Source organism: Chamaea fasciata, unplaced genomic scaffold (genome assembly GCF_029207755.1).
Source record: "Chamaea fasciata isolate MVZ Bird 193981 ecotype frontalis unplaced genomic scaffold, bChaFas1.0.hap1 SCAF_25, whole genome shotgun sequence".
Lineage (NCBI taxonomy): Eukaryota > Metazoa > Chordata > Aves > Passeriformes > Sylviidae > Chamaea > Chamaea fasciata.
The window spans coordinates 1,561,223-1,586,335 of NW_027094110.1; the positions used below are offsets into that span (position 1 = coordinate 1,561,223).

Genomic DNA, 25,113 nt, shown 5'->3' on the forward strand with positions numbered 1-25,113 from the left:
ACCTTTCCCATCCTCTGCAAAGCCTTTTTGCTCCTTAATAAAGTTTACAGAAGCCTCTGAAGCCAGCTGGAGGCCCAGGAGGAAGAGGCATTGAGGGCTAAAGTTTCACCCAGACTGTGAAGTCATGTCGAGCGCAGCCAACGCTGCGGCTCCAAACCCTGCACGGAGGCCACGCGCCTCTTTTCCCAGCCATGCCTCCCTCCAAAGCAGCGTTTTTCCACCTCAAAAACCCGTCCCTGCTGCTGGCTGAGCCCTGGAGGTGACAGCAATAAATCCCGCCAGAGGAATGGTGCGGAGGGATTCCCAGCAGGGAATTACTGAGGGGCAGCTCTGATCTCTGCTCCCTGTGACAGCGCCTGAGGGAAGGGCTGGAGCTGGGCCAGGGGGGGATATTTGGGAAAGGTTTTTCCCCCCAGAGGGAGGCTCCCCACTGGAATGGGCACTGCTCCAAACCTTCCAGAGCTCCAGGAGAGTTTGAACACCACTCCCAGGGGTGCCCAGGGTGGGATCTGGGGGTGTCTGATTGATCCAGGGGCGGGATCAATGATCCCTGTGGGTCCCTTCCGCCCCCGGACGCAGCCATCCCTTATCTCCTTCCCTGAGATCACCCCCAGGACGCTCTGCCCCCCACATCTGCTGAGCACTGAGGGTACTCAGCACACTTTTATCCCCTTCACCTCATGGGGCAAAACCTCTTGTCCAAATTAATCTGTTTCCTGGAGGCCATCAATATTATTAAGTTGGGTTGGTTTTTCCCCCCCCCCCCGCAATTCCTTCACGTGTAACATCAGCTAAAAACATCAGAGAGAGGGGTGAAATTAAGGGAATTTCCAAGAGGTTTTGGCAAATCCTCTGCACACAGCAGAGGAGCCTCTGAAGGAGGAGTGATCCCACAGCTCCGAGACAAGCCAGGGGAACAAGGCTTGCTCTGTCACCACAGTGACTTCATTTAAAAAAAAAAAAAAAAACCAAACCCAATTTATTTTAGCCCACGAAAATAATCCGTGACATTGCTGCGAGGCTGAAGGAGAGAGGGAGCAACGGGGGGGAGAGAAGTGGGACACAAATGAACATTCCTGATGCTCAGAGGGAGGGATCAGCTCGGCCAGGAGGAAAGCAAACCCCTCCTTTCCTTCCCCCACTGCCCAAGCTTCCACCCCAGATGACAGGAGCCGCTCTGCCTGAATTGCTTCCAGATGTGCTCTCAGACTGAGCACGTGGCCGGGCCTCTGGAGCTCCAGGCTGCATGGAAATGGTGATTTTGCATTCCTGCCTCTTCCCTCCCCCCCTCTCCAGTGGGGCTGCCCTGGAAATTAAAACTGTGCCACAGCCTTGGAGGTTGAGCTGCGAGTGACCTCTGTGTCTGCAGCAAAGGCACTCCAGACAGGCAGAGAGAAAAGGCAAAAGCAGGATAGGGAAAAAAAAAGAGAAAAAGGATAAAAACAACAAAAAGAGATTGATTTTGGCAGCTACCAAACCAGAACATCCAAGAAAATCCCTCCACAACCTTGCCCTTCAAGATAAGTGAGCGAGCTTTGACAACTGAATAGCTACTTTATACCAGCTTATTTCTTTTAAGCTGATGACTCCAGAGAGACCAGAGCCATCTCTGCTGCCACAAAACAGATTTTTGAAAGGCTGCGCCAGATGCTGCAACCCCCAATTAGCCAACACAACTGCAGCACCCTAATCCATGGATAAACACCCAGCCACGGCTCTCCTCGGAGCATCCATCATACCAGTAATCCTCTGTGTTTCCACCTCTGCTGTAGACTGGGCCCTCCAGCTCCCTGGCTCCTGGGAAGATGTTCTCGTGCTGGATGATGATGGTTTTGATCAGCTCGTTGACGTGAGCCTGGCAGGAGACCTGGTCGTGGCCCTCGGGCACAGACATCAGCGTGGGCCCGAAGCAGATGGCCAGATTGTAGGGATCCATCATGTTCTCTTCACTGAACTGAGATAAACTGCAAAATGAAACAGAGGTGGGGAGGAGGGTGAACAGCAGAAATCATCGTCACCATCCTCATCACCATCCAATGCTCAGAGCACGCAGCTGAGCTCGGAAGGTTCAGGTTTGCTTTGGGCTTTCTGGGACACAGATGTTCTGGATCCAGGTTAAAAAAAAGAAAATGAGACACTGATGGTTATTTACTGAGAAATCAAATAGAAAACTGCAAAGGGAGTTTGAAAGCTCTGGGTGCTGACTTTAATATTTGATTTTATTTCTTCTCTGTTATTGTTGTTCAGAGCCCAGCTCAAGGCCAGGGTTACAGCAGGACCCCCCTGCCATGGATTTAAACTGAAAGAGAGCAGGTTTAGATGGGATGTTGGGAAGAATTCCTTCCTGGGAGGGCGGGCAGGCCCTGGCACAGGGTGCCCGAGCAGCTGTGGCTGCCCCTGGATCCCTGGAATGTCCAAGGCCAGGCCGGACACTGGGGCTTGGGATGAGGAAGGTGTCCCTGCCCTGTCCATCCTCAATAATTCCACGTTTACCCCAGGCCCCGCAGCAGAGCCCTGCTGCCCCCAGGGGTACTCACTGATTGAGGAATGCAAAGAGGTATCTCATGACGATCAGCGTGGTCTTGGGCAGGTTCAGCAGCACCTTCCGGACGTGCAGCGCTCGCTCCTGCAAATTATCCATGGCTGGAAGAGACAGAGAGAGCACCAGAGTCACCCCCTGCTGCCCCCACAGCCCCACCAGTGCCCCAGACTGGGCGGCCAGCCCAGCAGCAGGAGGGGATTTGGCTGCAGAACCCGCAAAGCCAAAGGATTTGGCAAAGCCTGTGCCAGAGCAGGTCCCTGAAGACGTGGGAGCTCCGGCTGTCACCTGCCCCAGGGGCTCCTTCAGGGCAGCTGGGAGAGGTGGGTGTTTGAAAAGGAGAGGCTGTACCACTCGAATGAACTCAGCTAGAGGGTGAGGCACGGGGCTCTGTGTGCAGCAGCCCGCTGAGAAGGAAGAGGGCAGAGCTCAGGAGGCAGAGCTCCCTCGGGGGAAAAGCGGATTTCGCTTCTCAACACGACGCGGATCCAAGTCTGGAAATGCATTCATCAGGAGCAGAAAAGCACAGGTTGCTTCTGGAGCTGTCTCCTCAGTGATCTTCTGCCTCTCCTCAGAGGCCGCCCCTGCAAAGGCCATTTCTCTGCTTGGACAATGGAGTCGTTCTTCACTTCTGGGGGATGCAGCAGGAGCCAGGCCACCTCACAACGAGGTTGTTCACATGCAGGAACCACAAACAAGCCTCTGCCTGGCAGAAGCACCTTTAGAAACCATGAACAACGTTAACAGCTCGGCTGTGAGTGCCCTGACGGTTGATATGCTGGAGCAGGAGGCAGGGGATGGTCCCCTGTGGGTCTGAAGCTAAAAGGAGCATGAATAAAAAACCACCTTGTCAGCTGAGGCCAGCACAAGGAGCCTGGCAGCAGATATCCAGGGAAAGGGAGGCCTGCTGGTGCTCCCTGCCTCGGAGAGGGCATCTCTGACATCCTCTGATGACAGCTCTTCAAGATTATTTCACACAAGTGAGGGGTTTTCTTTTGGCTTTATTGTCTCTTAAAAGAATCCTGTCACCAAGCACTGTCTCACAAAACCCCATCGCACAGCCCTTCAAATCTGGGAATTTTTATCGCCTTGTTCGTTCGTGTCAGAGCAAGGATGGCTGTGAAAAGGTGACTGCCCAGACTGGATGACAAAAACCAGCCCAGCAGCACAAACCCAGCCAAAGAAATCCCCAAAACTCACCCTGGAGTCAGGGGAAAAAAAAAAAAAAAAAAAAGGGAGAAAAAGGGAGGAAAGAGAAGTGGGAGATGAGAAAAATGAATCCTGCATCTTTCCAGCTCTCCGTGTACTTACTGACACAGGCAATCAGGTCATGGAAGATGTCCTTGGGGAAGAGGGGGTGCTCCAGGCCTCGGAAATAGAGCTTGAGGACTCCTGCTATGGAATCCATGTCGTGGTCGTTCTGGTCCCCAGCCAAGGGATCTTCCCCTTCGGAGCAAGGAGAGAGAAATCAGAATACTGGGGAAAATAAATCGCTGGAAGAGAAGGATTTGTGTCAATCCCACCTACCCCAGAGAGAGGCAGAGAGAGATCCCCGGGTCTGCCAGGAATCCCAGGGCACCTGGGACAGCTCCTGTCACCTAAATGTCACCCAAATGTCACCCAAATGTCACCCTGACACCAGAGCTGACAGCCACGGGGGGCGTGGTGCTGCTCCTGCAGCAGAAACACTCCAGGTGTTCTGGGCAGGTGCGAACAGCACAGCTCCAGCCCCTGACAGGGGGCTTCAGGCAGACCCAAAACTGCAGCTCAGGTGATGCAGGGGACAGCCAGGGGGGGCACTGAGCATCACACACCTGGCCCAGGTGATGGAGGGGACACACAAGAGGCCACTGAGCATCACAGCCCTGGCCCAGGTGGCTGCAGACACAGGGAATGGGGTGGGGTACGTGCTCCTGGGACAATTTGTTGCTGCAGATCCACCACGGTTCGTCCGCATCACCAAAGGGAAGATGCTCACTTCGAGGAGCTGTTCCCCGGGGAAAACTCCCCTATCAGACATAATTAGATTTAATGATGGGGCAATCCTCAAATTGAAGCTATATATATCCATTATGTGACTGAAATTACCAAAGCTTGCCTATTATCTTAATAACACACGGGATAATAAATGGGCCACTCCAAACCCGAGCATTTTCCCTGATATTAACTGCCACCAAGGGCTCTGGATGAAGTAATAAACTGCAGGGACCTTACTGTTAACTTTGGCAGGCCTCTATATCACAGGTTTTACAGACACAAGTGAGATGAAGAGGGGGGAAAAAAAATCCTCTTTTTTATTTCTGCATGGAACAAGTGAGTATTTCCCCACGCTGGTATTTCTTTATACCAAAACGTGATTCTGATACTTTTCCTAGCTGTGACACACATTCCTGCTTCCTCTGCTCCTGAGGATTCTCCCTCTCAGGTGGATGGAGCTGAGGACAGGTGACATCACCCCACCACACGCTGCTCATTAAACTTCTCCCTCCCCCCAAAAAAGCAAATTAAACTGGCCGTGCCTAATTAACGACCGCCCGCCTCCTGCAGCAGCAAGCAGAGAAAAACACGGATCCTGTTCTTGGGGAACGAAGGATTCCAGGGATTAACACGAGCCCTGTTGTTCCCAGTGACCCAGGCACTGCCTGAGGAGCAGCTCCTCTGAACCTGCTCTGCCAGGGAGAACAGCCCAGCAAGGAGCTGATGAGTCAGGAGGCTCCCAACTGCTCCCTGCCTTTGTACGGAATGGCTCTTCCCAGAAGAAAAAAAAAAAAAATCCAATCTATTAAAAGCTACCTCAAATTAACACTCTCTTGAAATTTCCCCCTCTCCCCCTGGCTGGTATTTGGAATAAATGTAGCCAAGCTGTGCCTCAACAACACTGGGAAAAAAAACCAAAAAAAAAAAAGGAAATTCATCCTCCAGCACACAAAGAGCTGGGGGAGAGGGGAGGAAACTGCAGTTACACCTAATAATGAAATCCTCTGCGTCCTTTAGTGTTGCAAACAATCAATAAGCTATCAGACACGAGAGGAGATTGAGTTCAGAATATTTATTATACAGACGCTCCACGGGGTACAAGGCACAACAGCAAACAGCTGAGAACTCAAGGTTAATGAGCACCAGGGAGGTGTTTGGGAGGGACTCGCTCAGGAAAACACAAAAATCAAAGGAACAAGAAGGAGAGGGCTGCACTCAGGCCGCCTCTGAGCGCTCACACAAAATTCCGAACTTGGCAACAATTCCTGGGATATTTTAAGAGCTCTTCCTTACCTCTCTCAAATGCGTTTTTGATGTCGTTCACCTCCACCTGCGAGCCAGACACTCTGAATATTCCCTCGTGCTGCAGACCTGGAGGGAAACAGGAGATGCTGCTATAACAAGGGGAGATAAATTAGATAAAAGAAGATGGCACCTTCAGCAGCTACAGCTCCTGTAATAAAGGAAAAAGATAAGAACACAGGCAGAAGGATGTTGGTTTAAAAGCCACCTTTCCCTGAGATGTCCAGGACATGAAAAAAACACAACTCAGCATTGGCAGAAAAATTATTAACCCTTCTAGACTGCCGGAGTAACAGGGCCCTGACAGCCATTCGTGTTATCTCTCACCCCGGAGGATCCCCAGAGGATTTTACAACCCAGAGGAAGTCATAAACCAGCAGTGGAGCAGCCAGGAGTAAAATATGATCGATGCCAGGAGGAAAACGTTTAAAAAGGACTCAGTTGAGTGTGTTGGAAAATCGAAGCCGGTTCTGGAATCTGAGTGAAACCAGCATCTCCTGATGGCCACGATTTATTCCCCCATCTCAAAGTGGTTTCCAGGATTATTCCAGCAAATACCCAAGTACGGCCTTGAAGAAGGAGCCTAGAACTTGGTCATTCCATGAGAATGGGACCCCAGATTCTGGCTCCTAAAACAGGAACGGAACAAGGGGAACAAACAGGACCTGCTAACCTGGCCCTGCATCTTGGCTAATGAAGATGGATCCCACCTCTTTCCACACGGGGTAATTAACAGCTGTTTCACACGCCACTAACAAATGACGCCCATTAAAAACGAAAACAAATCGCGACAAACGCGCAGCATTCAAGGCTGGGAGAGGTCAACCTTCCAAGCAGGCATAAATCATCTCTCTGTGGCAGTAAGTGAACAATTCATTCACTGCTTGACCTCCCACATTCAAACCCTCCCAGTGTTCCTCCTCCTCCTCCTCCTCCTGGTGAAGAGGATGATTGTTGCCGGTGAAGGCCACACTTCAGGGCTCAAAGGAAGGTGAGGCACGAGTGGTGTGGATGGACGGGGAGCTAATTCTGCAGGGAATAAAGGGACATTGTTGGCAAAACAACATTTGCAAGGTCAGTTATTTGCAGAGGTCACCGCACACACAACACCAGCAATGCAAAAAAAAAAAAAAATAAATAAAACCAGAGCCTTTCTCCTTCTGTGGCAGCTTCTGCACAGGCACCACGTGCTGTGAACATCCTTGATGGGGTTCATTTTATTTTTTGGGGATAGCACAGGACACCCCCAGCCCACGAAGAACTCACCGTGCCTGCTGATGAATCGGATGCAGCTCTCCACCACCAGGGGAATGGCTTGGGAGGAATCCTGCCCAGAGAGGAATTAACAGCAAGAGCAGGCAGAGCGTAAAATGAAGAGAAAAAAAAAAAAATTAAAACAATAAAAAACATGAGAAAGGTTTGACTGTGCACACCAAGACACAACTTGCTGTCGTTATCCTGAAACTCCAAAGCAGCAGCCCAAGGCTGTGTGAGCTGGAATTCCCAAACTTTAACCTTACAGCATCAACAAGAGATACTTTGGGGCCTCCCTATCTCAAGGAAACACATTTTAGCTCACTTGGGTACCAAAAAGCAACAGATTAACCCCAAGGCCAAGGACACAAAGCCCGGCTTTGTAAGGCTTTATTACAGGAAGGCACAACACGAGAGCGGTTACGGGTTTAACAGGGGGATTCCAGGGAAAATAAAGGGGACGGAGACAAAGAAACAACAGCGTGGATCCCATAAACCAGGACTGTCCAAACAGCTCGAGGCTGTTCGGGATTTTTGACTCCAGGTCTGTCAAGACACAGAGTCAAAGCAACTCTCAATTTTTGTGGGGGAAAACGAGCGAGGTTCGGGATGCAGGTTTGAGGCATTTCTCCGACAAGACTGGAAAGGTGCACAGAAGGCAGGGAGGGACAGATAAAAATTTGTTTTCCACCACTCCTCCACTTCCCCACGCCACATCCCTGCCCCGTTAACGAGGGAAACGTTAATTACCTGCTTCCTCACGGTGGAGCTGCGCCTGCCACTGGTCCAGGGGTGCGGGAGGGAAAAACAGAGAAGAGAACAGTCAGGATGATCCTCCACTACCCCCAGCTCCTCCCTGCAGCGCTCCCAACCACATCCTGGAGCAGGGAAGGAGCCAGATATCCCAGTCAATCCCAGTGCCAGAGCCCGACTGGATTTATGGAACTCCAGAACGATTTGAAGTGACTTTAAATCACCCCAAAAAACCTGCACGAGGCACGAGGGAGCCCTTGCCAAAAAGTCCCCCCTGACATTTTAACTCCGACCAGAAGGAATTCCGTGATCCAGGGCTGCTTTGCTGGAGGTGAAGTTTGATATAAATTGCTCAGGGAAGAGCAGGTGGGAGCAGGCTGGCTCTCCCCGTGCTGTTAACAGCTGCCACCGCGGAGTCTTTATTACAGTTTTGATAAGGTTTCAAATAAATAAATAACACAAACCCCTCCCTGGAACAGCAGCCCACACCAGCCAGGCTAAGCCTTGTCTGTCTGCTCTCATCTGCTGATGCTGGTGGACATTAATGGCAGAAAAACAGGGGGAAAAGCCCTGCTCTGCCAGGCTTTTCCCCTCAAAATTTATTACTGGGGGTTTAAAATTCCTTTAGTTTCTTGTAAAAATGAAGCAAGGGAGATAACAGCAGAGAGGCCCTAATGCATCATTCCAGCCAATTCCCTGCCAGGGCAGATGGCTGCTGAATTATTAATAAGGGGATTAGAAGCGCGATTTTTTTTTTAAAAAAAAGCCTGTACAATGTGTTAATTTGGGGGGAAATTCCTTTTGTTAAAAAAAAAAAAAAAAAGAAAGAAAAAAAATCAAAAACACTGAATGAAAAATAAAAAAAATAATAAAATCAAATCCAGTTCCACGGGCTGTCACGGACAATTGGGGGGGGGGCTTTAAACTGTTAGCGGGCACGATCCTTTGATATTTAAAAATTGTTTCATGATGAATAATATTTTATTATTACAGATGTCAGGGCCTAATTAGGACCTGCCAGTTCTGCTTTGCTGTGAGGAATGGGAAGAGCAGTAATGAGTCCACGCTGGTGGCAATCACCTTCCTTTTGCGAACGAGGCAGGAGGATGCAGAGCCCCAGCCCCTGGTGCCCAGCAGAGCCCCCCGAACCCATCGGTTTGGAGGTGGGCGTTCGTTGTGTTTTAACAAATAAAGCCCCACCAGAAGCTTAGTGCTGGTTCTGGGATTGGGCCTAATTAAATTAAAAGGTTTGTTCTCCGTGCTCTCCATCCTGCTGGAATCCAGGACCAGCAGAGCAGCACTGGGATCAGGAGTTTCCCAATTTATGGTCCTCAACCCTGGGGATAAGCCCTGGGCCCACCTCCATCCCAGGTGCAGGGATTTGGTCTAAATCTGGAGAATATTCTCTGGGTGACGGCACCAAATTAAGGAATTTCTCTCACTTTCCCATCCTGCTCCTGATCTGCACTAAATACACCAGGGCGAGAAAAGGGATTTCTTTATATTAAATTAAATTTATAATCAATTGGATTTTAAAATTTATAATCAATTTTAATTTAAATTTCTAACAAATTTAATTAGATTTATTAAACTCCTGCCCCATCCCTGGAAGTGTTCCAGGCCAGGATGGATGGGATTTGACAGTGGGAGGTGTCCCTGCCCATGGCACTGGAGGAGCTTTAACGTCCCTTCCCACCCAAACCACTCCATGACTCCATTCTGTGACCCTAAATCAGAGTATTTCTCCCACAGACACATACCCTGGGCTGGTAACTGATCTGGAATGACCAATTTGCATCAGATTTTCCCTAAAATCACAATTCCCTGAGCCACACCTACCTGGCCAGGGCGCAGTCCGTCCGCTGACCTGAGGAGGAGACAGAGAAATCCAGCATGAGGAGGGAGGAATGGCAAACTGCTCTCAGTATTTCTGCACAGAGGATTTTGGAAGGAGACGGAGGAAAGGAGAGGAGAGAAAAAAGCTCCAAGGACAGCACCAAACCCACCCCTGCCAGCTCAGCTCCACCAAACCCAACCAGGAACCAGCCCAGGCTGTCCCAGCTCTCCTCTCTCTGTGAATTCTTGGGTTTTTCTTTTTAAACAGAAATCACCTCCCTGAGCATTCTAATCGTTGACTTCTGCCAAAAAACTGGGCTTGTCAGTCCCTCCCTCCTTCCCAGGGGAGCTGGTGGGGCGAGAGATTCTGCTTCACAAAGCCCCTGAGGAAGAGTGCAAACATTTCCCAGATTTGTCAGCCCACAGCCTCAACGCGCTGGCACCGAAGCTATTTCCAGAGACAGACGTTTCAGGGGTGTTTTCCACAAACATATTTACAAAAAAAAAAACCCAAAACCCACTCCCATTAACTCGTTGAGTTTTCGAGGAAGCAGCAGCCAAAGCTTTGGGAGTTGCTGATGCAGCATCACCTCAAAACATCACAACGGAAGGGGCAGGGAAAAGGAGGATGGTGCTGCTGGCAGTGGGACAGGCCTGGGTTGTTTTGGGGTTTTTTTGGTGGAAAAAAAAATCAGTGAAACCACACTGAGCTGAAAAAAATCCACCTTCCCTCCTGTTCTTTCCCCTGCATCCTGGGGAGGTGGAAGGAGGAGTGGGGGGAAGCAGCTAATTGCTGATGGCTCGACAATTAGTCGAGCACCTCTTGATAGCCACTTTGGCTCTCCCCACGTAGAGCCAAAACAGTGCATCATTCACAGGAGAACGTGGTTCTGCAGCAGAACTTCCAGCCATCTGTCCCCTTTCCATCACGGAATATTCATACAGGGAGATTGCAGGGCTGTGGCAGCACCGAGGGGCTCCTGCATTAGGGTGACAAATGGGGACAGGGACAGAACGACGTGCACAGAGGAACTTGTCATCTTCAGATTAAGGCAATTTGCGCTAAAAAAAACCTCACCTGAGGATGGGGCAGGGAGGAGAATAAAAAAATAAGAAGCCCCTGAACTTGCCAGGCACTGAAGACACACAGCTGGAGGCACATTTTCCTGCAGAGCTCCTAACCGCGCTCTGGGGACGTGTGAAGGGGATTTGATTTGCCCATTTCCCAGTTAAGTGACATTTTATGGACAAATCTAGGCACAGTCCCCAGTCTGTACCATTGACCTGCTCCTGTGGGTTGGGAAATGGGATGTTCCTCCCTTTCCCAGCTCCTCTGGATCTCACAGATGACAGGAGGAGGTTTTTTGGGGCTCACCCTGACATTCACAGGGTGTCCCTAAGAAAGCTCTCGTTTGCAAAAATCAAATGAAGGAAACAGCCTTTAAATCCACACAGAAATCACATTTGATTTCCTCTCCTTTCCCCCCCTGGCACAGCCTGAGCTGGGTTCAGGGGGCAGGCAGGTTAAGAGGGAACAGGGCTTGGAATGCAGAGGTCAGCTCCGACCCGGGAACGTGATCTGTCACAGCGGCTGTCACTCCCAGATATCCAGAGGCGCAAGAAAAACGCCCTGAGGACGCAAAACTTCGGCTCCAGCCCCCCTTTCTTACAGGAGAGCCGAGGAGATGAGCAATTTTCACCAACCCAACCCCAACGGAGGCAAATCCACCCAGCAGCCGGGGCCTGATAAACACAAAACTCTTCATTCCTGCGGCCACAAGTGCTTCGGTCTGACAGTGCCCTTCCAAACCGAAAGCAAAGCACTTCAAAGGCCACACGCTGGCTGCGTCTTCACCCAGCAGAGTGGCACACCACGAGCCGTGGGGAGCCCAGCTCGGCCCCACAGCCCAGGCTGAGCTCCCGACCTGACATCTCCACTGCTCAAACCCTCTCCCCGGCAAACACGAGGCACGCGCAGGTTTCGATGGAAACTTGGATGCATGGCTGAAGTGGTTTTGGGCCAGCAGGATTTGCCCATATCATGAAGGGAAAGAAATCTGCCTTTGTTCTGGCTGGAACAGCAAATGAATATTCAGTTCTGGCCGCTGCCCCCCTGACTGATGCCCTCTAGACAGGGAACGTGTTTCACATGCTCTGAAATTTGTTTGTGCTTCTCCTGACAAAAGCCTGGCCTCCCATACGTTGGTTCGGTCGTGGCCGAACGCACAGAGGTGAGGAGCAGCTAAACTGCCACACAAACCAAGGCCCAGGCCATCAATAATTCCGAATTAATCAGTAAAAATCACAAATGAACGATCTCTGGCGGGTTTTTTGGCCCCGCAGAGATCGTGAAGAGATAACCAGGAGGGGAGGATGAAGGAGGAGGGGGCAGCACACCCATCAGTGATGCACATCAGTGCCTCATTAAGCATTTTGGTGTTCATCATTCATCAAGCAGCCACGGGGGGTCCTTTGGCCTCTCCCCCAGTGCGGATCAGAGAGAATTCATGAAACATAAATCACCACCCAGGGCTGAGCAGTGCAATAAATGCAACAGCCACGGCGATAAACGCAACAGCCTGGCCGAGAGCAGGGCTGGGGACACACACTCACTTTCTCCCAGGGTTTTCTGCAGCAGGTCGTGCTTGGCCTGGAGCTTCGTGATCAGGTTCCTGCCCTCCAGGTACTCCTTCATTTTCTGGGGAAAAAAAAAAAAAACAGGATGGTGAGTGGATAATTTCATTTCTCTGGTCAAGACTTCGGGCGGCTGGACTGTGAACAGTCGGGCAGAGCGACACAGAATTTACAGAGTGACCCCGAATTCAGAGTGACCCCGAATTTACAGTTCTGGAATGATACTGAATTTACACAGTAAATTCAAAGTGACACTGAATTTACTGTAACAGAAAGACACCGAATTTACAGTCACACTGATTTTACAGTTACACTGCATTTGCAGCTGCAGAGTGACACCGAAATTTACAATTATAGAACAACTCTGCAATTCATTGTTAAAGCATGAACTGAGTCCTGGCTTATGCACATCTGGGCAACTCTGAAGCTCAGGCCACTCATATTTTGAGCCCAACCAAGCCTGGATCAACGATCTCTGAGGCCTTTTCCAACCTCAACAGCTCTGAAATCCTGTGAATTCTCCATCTGCGGGGCAATTCCCATTGTTCTACTGTGGCATCAGCTGAAATGTTTGGCATCTTTCTGAGCCATCAGAGGAGCTGTCATCCATCCCTGGGCAGGCAGGGCGGGAGGCACTGAATGAGCAATCTGTTTTAACCAACTAAAAGGCTGCTACTGTGCTTATTCTCTCACTTAACCTCTCTCACCCCACTTTACTTGTCAAACTCGGGCTCTGCCTCCACGCCGGATGATGCACAGGGCCGCACAGAGGGCACGGGACAAAACAAATAAAGATATTATTGGAGTGCAGGGGAATATTGTACAGCCACGCAGGCGTTTCTCCCGCTGCTCTCTGGTTTTCCACAGCTCTGCAAATCCTGGGGTTTTCTTCTTTTTTTTTTTATTTTTCTTGCAGCTCTTTCATCCCTTATCTCGCAGCTCAGAGCAGTTTTATTTCTCTCCCCTGAGCTGCAGCATGTGAAATGCTCTGCCGTACAGGGGCTGCCCACGTTATAAATGGGACATGTCTGCAGTCAAAACCACAAACCCTGCAAGTATCACAGAGCACTCCTCGGGAACGATGAGAGATCTTAAAAACTCAGCCAGCAGAATGAGCCCAGAGAGAGGATTCTTATCTAACAATTAAATGTTCTCCTCCTAATCAAATCCTCAGACGGTTTAGGTGGGAAGGGACCTCAAAGCTCATCCCATTCCACGGGCAGGGACATTTTTCACCATCCCAGTTGCTCCAAGCCCTGTCCAGCCTGGCCTTGGACACTTCCAGCCTCCCCCAATTCAATCCAATTCCTCCCAGCTCTGATCTGCACAGTAAGACTGCAAATCCTGGAGGTAAAAATGGATATTTTTAACAACAGGAGAGCCTGGACCCTGCTTGGCCTTTGCAGGAGCGGCCTCCGTGCAGGATGGAAAGAGTCAAGTAGAAATAGACACATAAATAACTAAGAACTAAATAAATATATGCACAGACTGAGGCAGTAGTGAGGGAAAACCTTCCAGGAACCAAAGGAGCTTCCCCTGAGGGCTCCCCAGCCCTGGTGTGCACTGACACAACAAACAAAACCGGCTTTAATTAACTGCCAAAAGCCCGTGTTTTATGTCCCCTCTGCTTGACAACATCGAAAGAAACACTTCACAAGAATTAAGTCCCTTCGGAAAGTCTCAGCGTTTCCTGCTTCCTTGATTAATATTTCAATTTTTTGTTGTTGTTGTTGTTGTTTTGGAAGAGAACGGGAAGCGCCATCACCACGACGAACAATTAATTGCGTTTTTTCGGGGAGGAATTTCCCTGTAGAATCTGTTTGCCAAGCCCCAGCTACATTTTGCTCAACCGGTTAAATTTTCGCAGGAGAAAAGATGGTGAGGATAAAAATGCAAAAGGCACCAGTCTGAAGTGGGGGAGTGGAGGATAAACCCGGTTCTGGGGGGTCTCCGAGTCACAGGTGGAAGGACGGGAGGGCTGGAGAAGGCTCATCTGCAAACAGAAGCTTGAAGATCAGCAGATCAACTCCTCTTGGCAGAGTTAAGCTCCCCTTTGAAGCAGATCTAAACGCTTAAGCCCAGCCTAAGGTGGGTCAGGCAGGGCAGGGCAGAGGCACTCGCTGGGACTTGCAAGGCTCTGGCTTCGAGGTCATTAAAAAACATCAGCAGGTACCAGGGGTTGCTTGAAAGGAGAAAAAAGCTGTTCCCATGCACTGCAGAATCTCATTTTTTTGGACTATTTCCTCATGCCTAACATTCTGTTCCCTGCCTGTTGCAAGGACGCTGATGAAAGAAAAAAAGAAATTAATTTCCAAATAAAGCTCCAGGCTCTTCTCAGCCAATTACAAAGATCCATTAGCCCCGGAGTTTCGGCGGAATAAAAACAGTCGAAGGATAAAACGAAGAAAATAATCAAACTACGGGAGAACTCCTGAGGATTTCATTTGGGGCAGAGCACAGCTGGAGCTGGGCTGAGTGCAGCCGGAACAAAGGAGCAGAAACACGTCTCTGAGTCACCTCCTCTGTGCCCGGTGACAATCCAGAGGAGAACATCAGCTGGGAGACAGAGCCAGGAGCGTGTGGCACCAGAAACAAAACCCAGCACAGGCACCTCTGAGCCCAAAGCCCTGCAGGATGGGATGAGGCAAAACCCCAACCAGAACGTGCTCAGGATACAGGGAAAAAACCCCTTCTGCCCCTGCTCCACATCCCCATCCATCCCCAGCCAGGAAAAGCCGGTGATTTTCCTCTCTCTCACCCCTCCAAGAGTAATTCCGAACCAGGCACACAAGGATGGGGGAACTGGATCCCCCTCCCACGGGATCGGCAGCACCGGGACGCAGGAGCAGGAGGATTTTAGCCAGTATTGCTCTGCCTCCTCCTCTTCCCAGAGGTTTAAAAACACCATCATTTTGCCTAAGAACTGAAATTATTCCGGTTTAGAGGTGAAAGAACGGAATCGTTTTCCCCTTTCCCAGCTGTGCCCTGGTGGGCAGCAGTGCCAGGATGCCTGCCTGGGGAAGCAGGGCTGTAACCATGGCAGCAGCAGCTCCTCATCCCTGGATTTTGGCTCCCTGAAGTGGCTGCTGCTGCTTCCCTGCCTCAGCCACCTGCAGCAGCTCAGGGCTCAGCCCACCCATCCCTGGGAAGTTTCAATTACCCTGAGCACAAATCTCCCTCCAGAGCCCAAGAGATCCGTCAGCACTGCCGTGCTGGGATGTGCTTCCAGTGGAAATACCGATTATTCCAGTCTGGAGATGCTCCAGTGAATATCCTTCCACTGAATTCCCATCCCTGTGTTTACCCAAGAGCTCTGCCTAGGAATGCAGCACACGGAATTTCCTCCTTGAGCCCACATTAATATGGAATATTCTTTTCAATATTCTTTTCAATATTCTTTTCAATATTCTTTTCAATGCAGCGTTTTTCTAACAGCTCCTACCCCCCAGCACTCAGCACACCACGAGCTAAAAGGGAATTAAATCTCAGTTCTGCTCTGCACTTTGTTTTTTTTTATCCCCCACACAAAGCTCTGCCCTCGAGCCTCATTAACACCCATCTGAGGGTTTTATGAGACACTGGAAAAGCTGCTCCTCGGAGGTTCAGAGCTGGAAATCCTTATCAAGGCTGTTTATAAGCCTGGTCAATAGCAGATCAATGCAGCATCTGATCAGGCTGCTTAAAGAGGGTCTCTCCCTAACACCACAGCAACAACATGAAAGGGAGAAATATCCCGTCCAAACTGAGCCCTGGGTTCCTCCTCCTCCTGTTTGAGCTCAAAACTGCTCTCCCCGGAGAGGAAATGCTCAGAGTTCAATTAAAAATCACTTTTCCAAGTTCCTTAACCCTGGGCAGGGTGGTCAATCCTGTCTGAATTGAAGCAGCTTCTCCACTCACTTTTCTCTCAATAGGCAGATTCACCTCCAGTGAAGGGTTTGGGATTTTTCTAAGTCAAGGCCTAATGATCCATCCCGCCAGGTTAGTGCCACTTGCACTGAAAATTCAGATTTTTAACAAGCAGCGCCATTCTGGGAAGAAGGAGGAGAAGGATGCCCAAAGGAATGGCAAATTAGCCAGGGTAAGCCCCGTGATTTTCATCTGCTACTCTGAAATATCTTAAAACTGGAAACAAATTCGACGGTTTGACATAAATCTGATGTAGGAAAAAGACACAAAGTCTGGCATGAAACTCAACAGCAAAAAGCTCTTAGCATCTTGTAAAAAACACTGACTCAATGAAAAGCTTCTGCAGGCTGAAATTGTAAGATGATAACAAAGAATGAAAGAGCTAAAAACACTTCTAGTTTGCACTAGTTTCCAAATTTCATGTTTACAAGCTATTAAGTTCTTTCTCAGAAAATTCCTTTTCAGATGCAGAAGAAATCAGATTTGACACAATTTACCCACAGACCATGTTTGAATCAACAGAGATAACTCAAAACATTCCCAGAGAACTGAGAGCACACATTTTTAAACCCCAACACTCTGCCTCTGCTTGCCCAAATTCAGCGAGAGAAGTGTTTTCTCTTGGACAGGAGCATCACTTTGCACCTCTGTTGTGAGGATCATTCTGAACAGATCCCACTGAAAATGACAGAATCATGGAAAGGGTTGGGAAGGATCCTGAAGATCATCCAGGGGTTGAGCAGGGACACCATCCATTATCCCAGGCTGCTCCAAGCCTCTCCTGGCCCTGGACACTTCCAGGGACAAAACAGCCAGAGCTGAACCAGGGTCTCACCACCCTCATAGGGTAGAAAGAGAATAAAAAATCCCTCCTAAATCCCTAAAACCCATCCCCTTACTGTGAAGTAGAACTGCTCGGTCTCCTGCTGGTTTGCCCTTCTCTTGGCAATGCTGGGTTTGCTCATGAACGTCTCCGACACCGTGGACTTCACCGACTCCATGGAGTTGCTGTACTGGAAGCAGTCAGAGACATCGAAGTCCTCGATGGTGACAATGTCCTGGATTGTCTGCAGCGTGGCCTCCATCGTCTTCTTCACCTGCCCAGCAACAAGGGGAGACCTCAAAACCTCGAGGTTTTCACGTTGTGAGTAAACAACAAGAGGTTTGTGCAAGTCCCCCGCAGCACTTTGCTAATAAACAGATATTACTGGCTTCACACCCTGTGTGCTGTAATTAATTCTGGCTCATTAACAGCACAGTCCATGCAAGCACAGAGCTGGCAGCACCCTGAACCTGCCAGGACTCCGTGCCAGGATGGCAGCTGTGATCTCACGGGCTGGGGATCAGGAGGAGATGGGAAGAAATTTAACCTCAAAGCAGAGAAAGCTGGAACAAAGATTCCCTAATTGTCTTCTGCAACTGCATCTACTGGGCATCAAATGTTAATTACCAACAGGACTCCGCTGCACTGTGTGTTTTTACTGAAGGCCAGAATCAACTCTCTAGACATAAAAGGGGTTGCAAATTTTGCCCCAAAGTTCCTGAACACAGAGGTGCAGAGATTAGATCCCCGTTCCTGTCATCTCCTTCTCATCTCGGACAGCCAATTAAACAAAAATCACTCCAACTCAGGTTATGCAAACTCACTTCAAAACATTAAATTCCTTCTTTTCCCTTTGCTATCCAAATTGTAGCTTTAGCAACACAGCCAGTCTTATCAAGTTAAGGCTGGGAAGAGAGATATGGGGGAGTATTTTAAAGGATTCTTTCCATACACCCAACCTTCCTGTGAGATCACACAGCAATTAATGCACAAGACGCTTTGGCCCTGAATTTTACCGCAAGTGTTAATAGAAAAAGGAACACAACAACCAGATTCTTCCACAATCAGAGCCCAAGAACCACTGGAAGTGGCTGGGAGGGGTTGCTGAGTTTTGGTTACTCACTGACCTCCTCATTCTCGATCTTCAGCGTGGACAAGCGGGACTGCAGCTGCTGACACCTCTGCACCAACTCACTCTGCACTGGCTGCTGGGCACACAGCTGAGACTCCTGCAGGAGAAGGAGCACAGCAGGGCACTGCAATTACTCATTTATTTATCAAACACTCTCTGAAAGTGCTGAGCTTCAAAACTCGGTTAACCTGGATTTCGAGCAGAGGAGGAGGTTGTGCCGAACTGCAGCTCCCTCCCTGAGAGGATTTACAGAGCGACACTGAATTTACAGAGCGACCCCGAATTTAGAGTGACACTGAATCTACAGGAGATGACGGCAACATCAAAGCAGAGCCAGAAAACATCAGCTGCTTGCAGTGACGCCAGCTCACTGCGTGTTTTGGAAGTCTGGAGGTGCTTTTTCGCACCCATCTGGATAAACCACGTCAAAAATGAGGAATTTGGTTCAGCCTGGCACGCTGGGGTAGGGGCACGAGGGGCTGGGGTTGCTCAGCTGAACCCCCTGCACCGCCAGCAACAGGCACAGGTCACTCCTGAATGAATCCAGGGCAGTTAAAATAAAAAAAGCGGAGTCTGGGGACCTGTCACAGACACCAGAACACCGAGGATTTCCCTGAGCTGCTCAGAAAGTCTCTCATTCCACAGCACGAGGCAGCTCTTCCCTTTTGTTTTGGTCTGGGTTTGGTGTGTGGGTTCTTACAAGAAAACACTGACCTCGCTGCCTGAGGCCGTTTCTTCAGAGACAGAAATCGAAAGTGGGAGTTTCACCCACCCGTGCACACGCACAGGATCACACGTTCTGATTTAATCTGCTGCGTGCAGCACCATTGCAGCAAGACCATCAGCTGCATTTCTAAACACTCCCCCAGCCTGGAGAAGCAGCAGGATAAATGATTCAGTGAATGGGAGCTGCTCCTGAATGAGACTCTCTGCAGGTAATTCCTTTTCCTCCCACGAGCTTACAGCATCACAAGCCCAGGAAAAAAATCCAGGAAAGGTCATTTACAGTCTGAAGGATTCACTTAAAACGGGAGAGACAAAGAAGAGCCTGGAGCAGTGGCTGTAATTCCCAGCCCAAGAGAAGAGGCAGCCTGCAAGAGACCATCCTCCAGTCTGTGCTCGGGGGAAGATCTGGAAATCCAACCGAGTGACCTAAATAGTCACACTGTGCATGTGCTCCCATTCACAACCCCTTTCAGCCTGCAGGGTTTTCAACAGCTCCCAGCTGAGCAACCACCTCTGGATAAACCCAAAAAAGAGAGGGGTTTGCCCTGCCAGGAACGAGGAGTCCTCTGACAGCCCTGGCCCACAAGGAGGATGCAAAAAGCACCACTGCAAAGCGTTGGTGCTCTCAGGTTGTACACAGACGCTGCAAAAAAAACCAGCATTTAGGTTTCTTAAATTGGCCCTTCCAATCTCAAAGCTCAGAGGCTGCCTTGGGGATTAACCCGGGGGCTGAAGGAAAGGTTTAATATTAAATGGGAGGAGGAAACACTAATTAAAGCATTTTCACCTCCAGTGAAGGGCCAAGGGTCAGTATCAGGATCAGCTTGGATTTAAGAGCCGCACTTGCTCCTTTGCACACAATCTTTGGGGTTGCAAGGGACTCCTGGAGACCATCCAGCTTCGACAGCCAAAAAGGTAAAATACAAATGCCTCTGCTCAATCCTTACATCATCTCCCACCTCTCAGCCTCCCGAAAGACCCAAACAGGCAGCCCTGGAGGGGGAGAATTCATCAAGAAAAGGGCAACAAACAGGCAAGGAGCTGCAGGAGAGCCCCACACTGACCATGTCCCCCATGTGCGGCTGGAACTCGAACTTCATGGGCGGGCAGAAGACGTTGTTGTACATCTCCATCAGCCTCTGCTTGTCGCTGTTGGCGTCCAGGTTCTCCACGGCGTTCTCGATGGCGTCCAGCCCCTCGTGCTTGGACTGCTCCAGGTTCAGCTCGGCCGACAGGAACGTCCTCAGGGCTCTGTTGAGGCTGGCGTGGTAGCCCAGGTCACAGCACTGCTGGAAAGACACACACAGTTCCAGGTGAATAAAGGGAATGAAGCTCTGGGATGGGGGTCTGAACGCTTCCAAAGGCAGGAGTTACGCGGATGGGGAAGGAGTTGTGGGTTTTTGGTCATCTTCGGGGCGGCAGGGAGGTCCCACATCCCTCAGTGTCTGCACTGCCTGTAACCCCATGCAAATTGTATTACCATGTTACGATTATATAGCTTAAATTATAATATAAGATTAAATTATTGTAACAGTTTGTGGAGTTTTCTTGGAGTTTTCGAGACTCATTTTTCATGGAGTACCAGAGACTCGTTTCACCCAAAAATGAAGTTTAACAGCAGGGCAGTGGATTTCCCTCAATTCTAACCTGACTTTCAGGGGTCCTGTTCCTATGAATACACCCCAAAACCCTTAAATAACATCACTCAAAGGAAGAGGAAAGCAAGGCACTGAAGTGCTATCGGAGAGACACGACACCGGATTTGGATCACCCAAAAGGCCCATCTGCACCCAAATAATCCCACCACTCCAGCAAACTGCTTCATTCCCTGCACTTCAGCAAGGAGCTGGACATGAAAAGAGAGTCGTCCAAAACCCAGCAGCCACCAGTTGGGATGATTTCATTTGCTGGGGTGAAACAGAAGAGCAAAAAAAAAAACTTTGAAGCAAGAAGTGGTTATGGTCAAGAATTTCCTGGCTAGGGCTGACACTGGGATGATGTCACTGGGAGACAATCGAGCAGCTTCATTTCCACCACGGCTGCAGAGCCAAGTTTTTATGTTTCAGAAGAGGGGGAAAAAAAAAAAAAGGAGCTTTTCATTAGCATGAGATCAGAACCAGCCTGGAGTTTTCAGCTATCTCATCAAGTGAGCAAGAAGGAGCCCACCTTCTTGGAATTGCAAGCAAGATCACATCCACGAGGAGAATATCCAAAAAGGAAAGAAAGGGACCATCTGCTCGATTGCTGTGCTGCTCTGTAAGCAAAATTCACACGAAAACTCCTCCTCGCCCATCATTTGGGTCTCATCACTGTCATTGTTTGCAAACCCAGAGAGGAAAAAAGGGGGGGGAAAAAAAAAAAGAAGAAGGGGTGGGGGGAAAGGGAAGAGAAACTGCTGGACCATCCCCTGCTCCCACAGAATTCCTGCCACCGAGTGCTGGAAGCCAAACAAGCTGTGGCAGGTGTGAAGCCTTGGAAAAAGAGCTGCAGTTGCTGGTTGGGCTGCAGGCAGAGAATTGAGGGACTTTACATTCAAACAGAAAAGAACAAAACCAGCCAAGCAAAAAAAAAAAAAAAAAAAACAAAACCAAAAACCCACCCAAAAAAGCAAAACAAAAAAGCAAAAACAAAAGAGGCTTGATTGAGAATCTGCACGTGTGGAGGCAGCCTTGGATCAAGAGGCACTCACAGCTCCTGCTCACTCTGCAGGGCTGGTCCTGCAGCTGTGGGGGAAAACGGGACCGGGACAAGGATCAGGATCAGCACGGATTTAACAGCAGCACTCAATTCCTTTTCACAGCAGTTTTGGGGTCTCAAGGAGATCACCCAGGCCAAGCAGGGTCACCTGGAGGTGACACAGGGACACGTCCAGGTGGGTTTGGAGTGTCTGCAGAGAGGGAAACTCCAGGACCTCCCTGGGCATCAACTCCACGGCTCTGCCACCCTCATGGACAGGAGCTCCTCCTCGTGTTGAGGTGGAATTTCCTGTGCTGTGGTTTATTACTCCTTGTCCTGTCACTGAACAGAGCCTGGCACCATCCTGACATCCCCTGGGGAGACTGGTATGGACTGATGGATATTTGTATGGAGTGATAGATATTTGTATGGAGTGATGGATATTTGTATGGATTCATGGGATATTTGTATGGATTCATGGGATATTTGTATGGAGTGATGGGTATTTGTATGGATTCATGGGTATTTGTATGGACTGATGGAATATTTGTATGGATTGATGGGATGCCCTCTCAGCCTTCCCTTCTCCAGCCTGACCCCAAGCCCCCCCCAGCGTCTCCTCACCAGGGAGATGCTCCAGACCCCAAATCACCTTTGTGGGTTCTGCCGGACCCTCTCCAGCAGCTCCTTGCGATTCCCCAACTGCAGAGCCCACAACTGAACACAGCTCCTGCTGTGGGACAGGAGCTCGTGCACCCTCCCAGTGTGACCAGTTTGACCCCAGAAAGGCACTGGGAGTTCTGGGAATGCCAAGGGGAGTTCATGTGCCACCCCACACCCTGCACAGGCAGAATGTGTTGGCTCTTTGCTGCTGAAGCCTCTGACAAAAAAACATTTCCCATTCCACTCCCAAACCCTTTAAAGGTTTTGTTGGTTTTTTTTTTTAAGTCCAGTGTTCCATGTTTATAAATGCACCAGTCCTGCCATCCCTTTTCTGGGTTATATAAATGTTTGATGGAATCGTTCTCAAAGGAAATCAATTTTTTATAAGAATTTAATGATAACTCATTCAAATTCACTTCCCAACATGACAGCTGATTAACCCTTTGCCAGTTAGCTTTCAAACAGGCCTCAAAAATAGAAGATTTAAGGAGGGAAAAGCCCTTTGTTTTTAAATGCAATTGACATTTGGAAAGGGAAGGATGAGACCCTGGAGTAAGCAGCCATGGCACACCTATTCCTAGAAGAGCAAGGCAGCCTCTAGGACTCACACACACCTTTTTATCTTTTCTTCTTTTTCCTTTCCAATCCTGTCCCAGTGACCCTTTAATAAATATGAGTTAATGCAAACTTCCCCATTACTGTAATATTTCATTAGCATCAAAGAGCTGCCTCAGTCCCCAAAGTCAGGAAATTCAAAACTACTGGGCTATGGCAGAAACAATTTATTGCTCTCAGCTCTCGACAAAGAATTAACTCCCTGTTACCCTTCCCTGCACACTGCACAGGGAACAATGTGCTGGGTAAACGTGCCATTAAACAGAAAGTTTAAAGCTGTTTGGCCTAACACAATCTCCTTGCAAGCAACTTTGAAGCTTACTTTTATATTATATTTCAAAATTCAGTGTCACCAAATGATCGGATCAAGGGAAGGCGTTACAGCCTGGCTTAAAAATCGCATTTTTATTCAAGTCAGACGGCTCAGATAACCATCACTGGTTATAATTGTGAATTTTCAATCCTTCAGGATCAAGGGCATTAATAAATCTGTTTTCCCTGTGTCTTAACAATGAGATAACTGAACTCCATCTCCTGTGCTCCCAGACAAGTCCCACATTTTTCCACGCCTGAACTCAGAGCAGATAAAACTTTGGATTTTGAAGATGATGGGAACTTGTAGAGTTAAACTGAATGCTCCAAGGGCAGGGACTCACCCAGAGCCAAAGGGCTTCTCTCCAGGCACAGACAAATCCCTAAAATTCAGAAGTTTGGATTCTTGTTCTGCCATGCCCCAGACACAGCTGGGACTGCCCAGGGAGAGCAGCCCTTCCTTCCAAGCCCAGATTCGTCCTGTCCTGCTGAAAACACCTCAGCCTGTGCTTACAAATTATTCCGGGCCTGTGAAACCCAACTGCATTCCTTGCTACCTTTGATCCATGAAAATATACCAAGAACACACAACTGAACCAGGAAGACTTGAGAGACAGGGCTTTAGATGAGAAAAAACCCAACATTGAAACAATTACATTAGGCTGATGCTGGTGAAACTAATCCCAACCTTGTAGCTCTGACAGAAATACGTACAGGGAGTTCTAATTTGTTAAAAACCCAGGGCCACGCAATGAAGGCTGAAAAACCCAAACAGGGCTCCGAAAAAGGCAGAGGGAACAAACAGCCCAGGCCCCTCCAGTGCAGCAGACCTGCACACCACGACGTTTGGAAATCACAGCATCTCTCAAACCCCCTCTCAGTGACAGCCCTGACCTCCAAAGGACAGGATTAAATCAACACCTGCCACAAGAGCACTCCAGGCCAGGTTCATCACCAGCTGAATGAATGCAGCCTATGGACTGCTGGTTATTCTGATAGCTTGAGTAATTCATAGAGATCTGAGTGCTCTTCATTGCCTGTGTCTAGAGACTCTTGTGCTCATCCCTCCCTGCTCCTCCAGGCTCTGCAGCCCAGTGCTCCCAGCAGGGATGGCCCTGGGAGGGGAACAGCATCCAGCGGAGCCCACACTCAGCATGTCCAGCCTGAAGGTTCCATCCTTGGCAAACAAAACCCCTCAGGGTTCCTGGCCTGCCTGTGCTGAGTTTTCAAGAATCAGAATTTGGGGGGTTTTTTGGGGGGTTTTTTTGGAGGCGCTTTTTACCAAAAGGAGAATTGCTGCCCCCTGAATGGGGAGCAAAATATATTCCCTGGGAGTGGAGAGGCTGAAATATGTCCTGGTGGGCAGGGAAAGGATGCGAGGGAATGGCTGGAGATGCGTCAGGGAGGTTTGGGATGGAGATCAGGGAAAGGCTCTTCTCCCCCGGAGGGTGCTGGGGCACTGCCCAGGCTCCCCAGGGAATGGGCACAGCTCCAAAAGGGCTTGGACAGCACCCTCAGGGTGGGATTTTGGGGTGGCTGTGCAGGGCCAGGAGCTGGACTGGCTGATCCCTTCCAACTCAGAGCATTCCACAATTCAATGACTTTTCCAAAACCAGTAGAAAGCAGCTTTAGGAAACGCTTCTGAACTCCCTCTCTGGTGCCAAATTTCTTCTGGACTGTTTCTACAGTTAAAAATCTTTTTTTTTTTTTTTTTTCAAACGTGCTTCTGAATTAAAATCTCGTGGCTTTGCTTAAAACAGCCAAACAGGGTCAGGCAGCAGGGTGACACCGAGGTTGGTTTCACTGGAAGCAGCTCCTCCTTCTCCCTCTCAGTGTAACCGAGGTGGCCACCTGAGAAAAGCCCCTGTCACAGCTCAGTGACCGCTCACCAGCCCACTGCCACCCCCGAGGTGCCCAGCCCAGCCGTGCAGAGGTTTCCAGCTGTGCAGGGGAGGCAGGTGGGAG

The 25,113-nt window shown here is 49.5% G+C and overlaps 1 protein-coding gene across 3 annotated transcripts in view; it reads right to left on the reverse strand.

The window, feature by feature from the left end:
- SRGAP2 (SLIT-ROBO Rho GTPase activating protein 2) overlaps positions 1 to 25,113 on the reverse strand; it is a 96,094-nt gene that overhangs the window by 16,660 nt on the left and 54,321 nt on the right. For 2 of the 3 annotated variants that reach the window (XM_066204020.1, XM_066204022.1), the window contains exons 8-18: positions 19,947 to 20,171; positions 18,152 to 18,253; positions 17,101 to 17,298; positions 12,275 to 12,359; positions 9,665 to 9,692; positions 7,823 to 7,853; positions 7,085 to 7,145; positions 5,810 to 5,887; positions 3,851 to 3,985; positions 2,538 to 2,643; positions 1,740 to 1,964 (exon numbers count right to left, since the gene is read on the reverse strand). In XM_066204020.1, the coding sequence (XP_066060117.1) occupies positions 1,740 to 1,964; positions 2,538 to 2,643; positions 3,851 to 3,985; positions 5,810 to 5,887; positions 7,085 to 7,145; positions 7,823 to 7,853; positions 9,665 to 9,692; positions 12,275 to 12,359; positions 17,101 to 17,298; positions 18,152 to 18,253; positions 19,947 to 20,171 (1,274 nt within the window). The remainder of the gene's footprint in view (positions 1 to 1,739; positions 1,965 to 2,537; positions 2,644 to 3,850; positions 3,986 to 5,809; positions 5,888 to 7,084; positions 7,146 to 7,822; positions 7,854 to 9,664; positions 9,693 to 12,274; positions 12,360 to 17,100; positions 17,299 to 18,151; positions 18,254 to 19,946; positions 20,172 to 25,113) is intronic. The other variant, XM_066204021.1, reaches the window with a different exon arrangement.